Below are 6,674 nucleotides of genomic sequence, written 5' to 3'. Positions count from 1 at the left end.
AAAAAAAAAAAAAAAAAAAAAAAAGGAGCCAAGTGTAGTGGCATGTGCCTATAGTCCTAGCTACTCAAGAGGTTGAGGTGGGAGGACTGCTTGAGCCTAAGAGTTCAAAGTTATGGTGAGCCCTGATTGCACACTGCACTTTGGCCTGAGCAACAAAGCAACATCTTGCCTCTATCAAAAATAAATTAAAAAACAAAAACAATGAAACTGTAAAGTTATATTTCTTAGTTTATGTTCCAGATATGAATCTAATTATATACCATGTAAATAATCTTACCTCTCCACTTTATCTGCAGATGTAGAAGGAGCAGGAACATCTTCAATTCTGCAATAAAAAAATTAAGGAGAAAAAAGGTAAAACTGGAGACAATTATTAAGCCTGAAAATAAATTCAGAAAAATATAAAGGAATAAAAAAGCTGTCATTTATTAAATACCCAAGTATTATTTACTTACATTATCAAATTTAATTCTTATTCAAATATCCAGGGCTGAAAATAAGTAGCAACTTCACAGCTATAACCACAGGGATGAGGAACAACTTAAAGGGCAGTGCTTTCAGCTACAGGTTGTAAGCTATCTGGGCCATTTGCCTAGAATCTTGAAATGGTCTTGGATCCTTATCTACAAACTCTGTCACAGCCATTTATATCAAATAGTTTTATTAAGGGGTCATTCTGACCAAACGGTCTAGCGCAGAACCTTTCAAACTACCTGTGGTTAAAGGACTAGGTCTTTTATTGCCATTCTGTAACACATAGGTTTTTTAAATACAATGTCAGGGAGATGTCACAGCGAGACTCCATCTCAAAAAAAAAAAAAAAAATACACTATAACTAAAATATAAGACTCTGAATTGAATACCATTACAAGCAAGGAACCAGTAAAAACACTATTAAATAACATTGTAAAGCACTTATCAGTGATAAATTTTCTTTTCTCTTTTTTTTTTTTGAGATGGAGTCTGGCTCTGTCGCCCAGGTTGGAATGCAGTGGCGCGGATCTCGGCGCATTGCAAGCTCCACCTCCCAGGTTCATGCCATTCTCTTGCCTCAGCCTCCTGAGTAGCTGGGACTACATGTGCCCACCACCACACCTGGCTAATTTTTTTTGTATTTTTAGTAGAGACGGGGTTTCACCGTGTTAGCCAGGATGGTTTTGATTTTCTGAACTCGTGATCCGCCTGCCTCGGCCTCCCAAAGTGCTGGGATTACAGGCATAAGCCACCGTGCCCAGCCGATAAATTTATTTATATTCTTGCTTAGCACAAGCCTAGACAAATAGAAAAGAGGCTGAACTAAGGCAGTACTTGTACAGTTGGAAAAAAAGGAATTAAAGCAGTGTTTCTCAAATTGTAGTCTGTATGCAAACCATTTGGAGGAACTGTTAAAACAGTTTGAGCTCCACCCCCTACAGTTTCTGAGTCAGAAGGTTTGAGGTAAGGTTCAAGAATCTGCACTTCTAACAACTGCACAGGTGACACACTGCTGGTTTCTAGAACCATGCTCTGAGGACTACTGGACTGAGCAAAATTTATAAACTGATGATGAACAAAATTATATGATACTGATGAACAAAAATTATAAACGGATGTTCATGTCCTATCTGGGCAACAGATATATGTCTGATCCAGTTTTGTTTTGTTTTTGAGACAGTCTTTCTCTGTTGCCCAGGCTGGAGTGCAGTGGTAATCATCTTGGCTCCCTGCAACTTCAGCCTGCCAGGTTCAAGCGATTCTCCTGCCTCAGCCTCCCAAGTAGCTGGGATTACAGGTGCCCGCCACCATGCCCGGCTAATTTTTCTATTTTTACCAGAGACAGCGTTTCACCATATTAGCCAGGCTGGTCTCGAACTCCTGACCTCAAGTGATCCTCCCGCTTCAGCCTCCCAAAGTGCTGAGATTACAGGTGTTAGCCACCGTGCCCGGCCTGATCCAGTTATTTTTTAACATGTTAATTCTAATAGCCACTACATTTACAACTATGAAGCTATGACTTCATAGTTTTATGAAGTTCATTATGAATTTTTAGAATGAGTATGAAGCTAGAGGAAATTACAGTGAAATTACTTAGTAATTTGTTTGGAGAAGGCCATTTTAAATCCAGAAATCAGACGGGGTGCAGTGGCTCTCTACTGTAATCCCAACACTTTGTGAGGCCGAGGTGGGAGGACTGTTTAAGCTCAGGGGTTTAAAACCAACCTGGGCATCACAGCAAGACCTGTCTCTACCAAAAATAAAATTAGCTGGGCATGGTGGTGTATGCCTGTAGTCCCAGCTACTCCAGAGACTGATGTGGGAAGATTGCTTGAGCCCAGGAGATAGAGGCTGCAGTGAGCTATGATCATACCACTATACTCCAGCCTGGGTGACAGAGCAAGACGCTGTTTCAAATAAATAAATAAGTAAACAAACCAGAAACTATAGGATATTGATAGATTCTACTCCATGTAATCCATTTCACAAAAGGTTAACTTAACAAATATACATAGAATCTTACAGTCAACAGGAAAAAAAAGCCCAATGGGAATAGATTAATGGATTTAATATAAACAAACACCAAAAAAACACAAACACTTGACCACCTGCTACTGCTCTTTTTTTTTTTTTTTTTTTTGAGACAGAATCTCGCACTGTGGCTCAGGCTGGAGTACAGTGGCATGATCTCAGCTCACTGCAAGCTCTGCCTTCCAGGTTCACGCCATTCTCCTGCCTCAGCCTCCCAAGTAGCTGGGACTACAGGCGCCCCCCACCATGCCCGGCTAATTTTTTTGTATTTTTGTAGAGATGGGGTTTCACCATGTTAGCCAGGATGGTCTCTATCTCCTCACCTCGTGATCCGCCCACCTCGGCCTCCTAAAGTGCTGGATTACAGGTGTGAGCCACCGCGCTTGGCCGCTCATTCTTAAGAGAATCAAGGCCGGGTGCGGTGGCTCAAGCCTGTAATCCCAGCACTTTGGGAGGCCGAGGCGGGTGGATCATTTGAGGTCAAGAGTTCAAAACCAGTCTGACCAACATGGTGAAACCCTGTCTCTACTAAAAATACAAAAAATTAGCCAGGCGTGGTGGCGGGCACCTGTAGTCCCAGCTACTCGGGAGGCTGAGGCAGGAGAATGGCGTGAACTTGGGAGGCAGAGCTTGCAGTGAGCTGAGATTGCGCCACTGCACTCCAGCCTGGGGGACAGAGCGAGACTCCGTCTCAAAAAAAAAAAAAAAAAAAAAGAATGCTTTACCCATCAAATAGTCAAAGATAGGGTTAAGGAGAAATTGGTGCTCCCATACATTGCTAACAGAAATTCAAGGCTAGGCAGGGTAGCTCATGGCTATAATCCCTGCATTCTGGAAGGCAAAAGGACTGTTTGAGGCCAGGAGTTCAAGACCAGGCTAAGCAACAAAATGAGACCCTTTCTCTATTTCAAAAAATTAATTTAAAAAAAAAGAAGTGTAGGCTGGGCATGGTGGCTCACGTCTATAATCCCAGAACTTTGGGAGGCCGAGGTAGGTGGATCACCTGAGGTCAGGAGTTGGAGACCAGTCTGGCCAACATGGTGAAACCTCATCTCTACTAAAAATACAAAAATTAGCCAGGTATGGTGGCAGGCACCTGTAATCCCAGCTACTCGGGAGACTGAGGCAGGAGAATCACTTGAACCCTGGAAGTGGAGGCTGTGGTGAGCCAAGATCTCGCCAGTGCACTCCAGCCTGGGCAACAGAGTGAGGCTTGGTATGACTACAGTCATGCGCAACCACGTCTGGCTTATTTTTGTATTTTTTAGTAGAGACGGGGTTTTGCCATGTCAGTCAGGCTGGTCTTGAACTCCTGGCTTCAAGTGATTCACCCGCGTTGGCTTCCCACAGTGTTGGGATTACCAGCGTTTGAGCCACAGCACCTGGCCTTTTTTTTTTTTTTGAGATGGAGTCTTGCTCTAAGGCTAGAGTGCAGTGGCACAATCTCGAGTCACTACAACCTCCGCCTCCCGGTTTCAAGCCATTACAGGCGCCCACCACGCTAATTTTTGTAAACTGTCGTCTCAGCTACTTGGGAGGCTGATGCACAAGAATCGCTTGCACCTGGGAGGCAAAAGTTGCAGTAAGCCAAGATCAGGCCACTACACTCCAGCTTGGGCAACAGAACACGACTCTTTCTCAAAAAAAAAACCAAAAATAAAAAATAAATAAATTATATATAGATACATAAAAAAGAAAAAACTCAAGACAAACCTCATGGCCTAGAAATGTTGAATAATTAACAAAATGTATGTAATCAATGCATAAAATATATGTAGGTACTAGTCTATCTTATTTACTACCATAAAATGCACACAAATTATAAAATGTTAAAATTTGTCAAAATACACAGACCATACACGGCACCATCCACAGTTGAGATATGTAAATGAACAAAGATGCAGTATTAAATCATAACTGTGGCCAGGCACAGTGGCTCACACTGAGATGGGCGGATCACCTGAGGTCAGTAGTTCGAGATCACCCTGGCCAACATGGCAAAACCCCAAAAAATTAGCCAGGTGTGGTGTTGCACACCTGCAGTCCCAGCTACTTGGGGGTCTGAGGCAGGAGAATTGCTTCAACCTGGGAGGCGGAAGTTGCAGTGAGCGGAGATTATGCCACTGCACTCCACCCTAGGTGACAAAACTCCCTCTCAAAAAGAAAAAAAAAGAAAAAAAAAGAAAAAAAAACCGAGAACTAGTTAGAAAGCTAAGAATGACAGGATTAATTTAACATTTAGATATACATCACCTTAAACAATACTGTTTTAATGGCATGAGGGGACAAAAGCCAACCTAAGACTTTTTGCAGATGACAAAACTGTGGTCCAAGATCACTACTGAAACAATGAAGCTAGTATCAAAGCCAACTGTAAGCCAGGTGAGGTGATGCATACCTGTAGTCCCAGCTACCCAGAAGGCTGAGGTGGAAGGATTGCTTGAGACTAGGAGTTGGGAATCCAGCCTGGGCAACACAGTAAGATCCCCATTTCCTAAATTTAAAAAACCTGAACTGAGGTTTATTTCTCATTCAATTTTTTTTTCTTTCTACTGGTTCGGAAGTTATATTTATTCTTTCAATGTTTATCCTCGAAGTATAATGTACATTCTTATCTAAAGTCTAAATTCAAGTCATTTTCTTTAACCTACCCTTAAACATGAGGACCTTATAAACTTTACTTCTAAATGTCCCCACTAACTTACTTAACTGAGGCACATGCTTTCATTGTTCTCTCACACTAATTAGATGGGGAAACGAGGGAATGAAATGAAAATACCAGCCAGGCTTGGTGGCTCACGCCGGTAACCTCAGCACTTTCAGAGGCCCAGGTGGGTGGATCCCTTGAGCCTAGGAGTTGGGAGACCAGCTTGGGCAACATGGTGAAACCCGTCTCTATAAAACAAATACTAGAATCAGCTGGGTCTTGTGGTGTGCGCCTGTAATCCCAGCTACTCAGGAGGCTGAGGTGGGAGAATCACTTGAGCCCAGGAGGTAGAGGGTGCAGTGGGCGATGATGGCATCACTGCACTCCAGCCTGGGTGACAGAGACCCTGCCCCCTACCACAGACACACACACACACACACACACACCCAGCACATATAATAGCTCAGTTTTAGCTTTCAATTTATGGTGTGAGGAACTACTTAAATGGTTTGCTTTCTTGTAGCCACATATAAACTTTCTGTACGTATAACCTGCCAGGAAGCTGAGACTAAGTTCACTAATGACCTAACTCTGGCAAGACACAGGGGACCTGCAAGAGATATTTGTTGCATACTTTTATCTCAAAAAAATAAAAATAAAAATAAAAAAACACATACACACACCTGGTCCTGCGCAGTGGCTCACACCTGTAACCCCAACACCTTGGGAGACCAAGGCGGGAGGACTGCTTGAGCCCAAGAGTCTGAGACCAGCCTGGGCAACATCAAGACCCTGTATCTACAAAAACTTAGCCAGGCGTGGCGACTGTAGTCCCAAGCTACTAGGGAGGATCACTTGAGCCCAGGAGTTCGAGGTTGCAGTGAGCTATGACCACAACACTGCACTCTAGCCTGGATATGAGAGCCAGACCCTGTCTGCAAAAACAAAACAAAAACACACACCTGTCAGTGAAATACTGACTGCCAGAGCTATCCAGGAAACATTATAAAAAGGAGCTCTTTTTATAACAGCTATAGTACGACTCTCAAGCCCAATCTATACTGCTCATATCGAATCAATGGCGAAAGAGGCAGGTAATGGGAGTTTGAAATTAAAATTATATTTCCCATGAGTTCCCAGATGATTGTCAGGGTGACTTGAGAACCACTGCTCTACAAGAATGCAGAGAAAACAAAAGGTGGTAAGCAAAGATGTAAGTAAATCTCTAACTATAAGCAAACTAAGACATAATCATGACAGAGTGTAAGCCTATAGAATATCAATTTAAAAAACTTCACAGCAACCATTCCGTTCACAGGGAAGGCAGCTAACCTCTAAAGCGCACAAGATTAGAAAAAGAAAAAAAAACAGAACCAGATCACTAAAAAAAATAAGGCAAGATTGGGAAATCAGACCTACTGTATGGGAAACAGTACTTGTTTTCTTGAACTCATGTAGTGTTTCCCTCCACTGTTCAAAAAATAGATTACGCCTGAGTGGCACTGTGCTGCTTTCAAAGCAA

The 6,674-nt window shown here is 42.7% G+C and overlaps 1 protein-coding gene across 3 annotated transcripts in view; it reads right to left on the bottom strand.

The window, feature by feature from the left end:
* NASP (nuclear autoantigenic sperm protein (histone-binding)) overlaps positions 1-6,674 on the bottom strand; it is a 46,487-nt gene that overhangs the window by 36,803 nt on the left and 3,010 nt on the right. For all 3 annotated transcript variants that reach the window (XM_012001896.1, XM_012001898.1, XM_012001897.1), the window contains exon 2: positions 278-325. In XM_012001896.1, the coding sequence (XP_011857286.1) occupies positions 278-325 (48 nt within the window). The remainder of the gene's footprint in view (positions 1-277; positions 326-6,674) is intronic.

The sequence above is a fragment of the Mandrillus leucophaeus genome, unplaced genomic scaffold (genome assembly GCF_000951045.1).
Source record: "Mandrillus leucophaeus isolate KB7577 unplaced genomic scaffold, Mleu.le_1.0 Scaffold67, whole genome shotgun sequence".
NCBI classification, from domain to species: domain Eukaryota; kingdom Metazoa; phylum Chordata; class Mammalia; order Primates; family Cercopithecidae; genus Mandrillus; species Mandrillus leucophaeus.
Note: the sequence above shows the minus strand (reverse complement) of the source record. Positions and strands in the feature narration are given on the sequence as shown.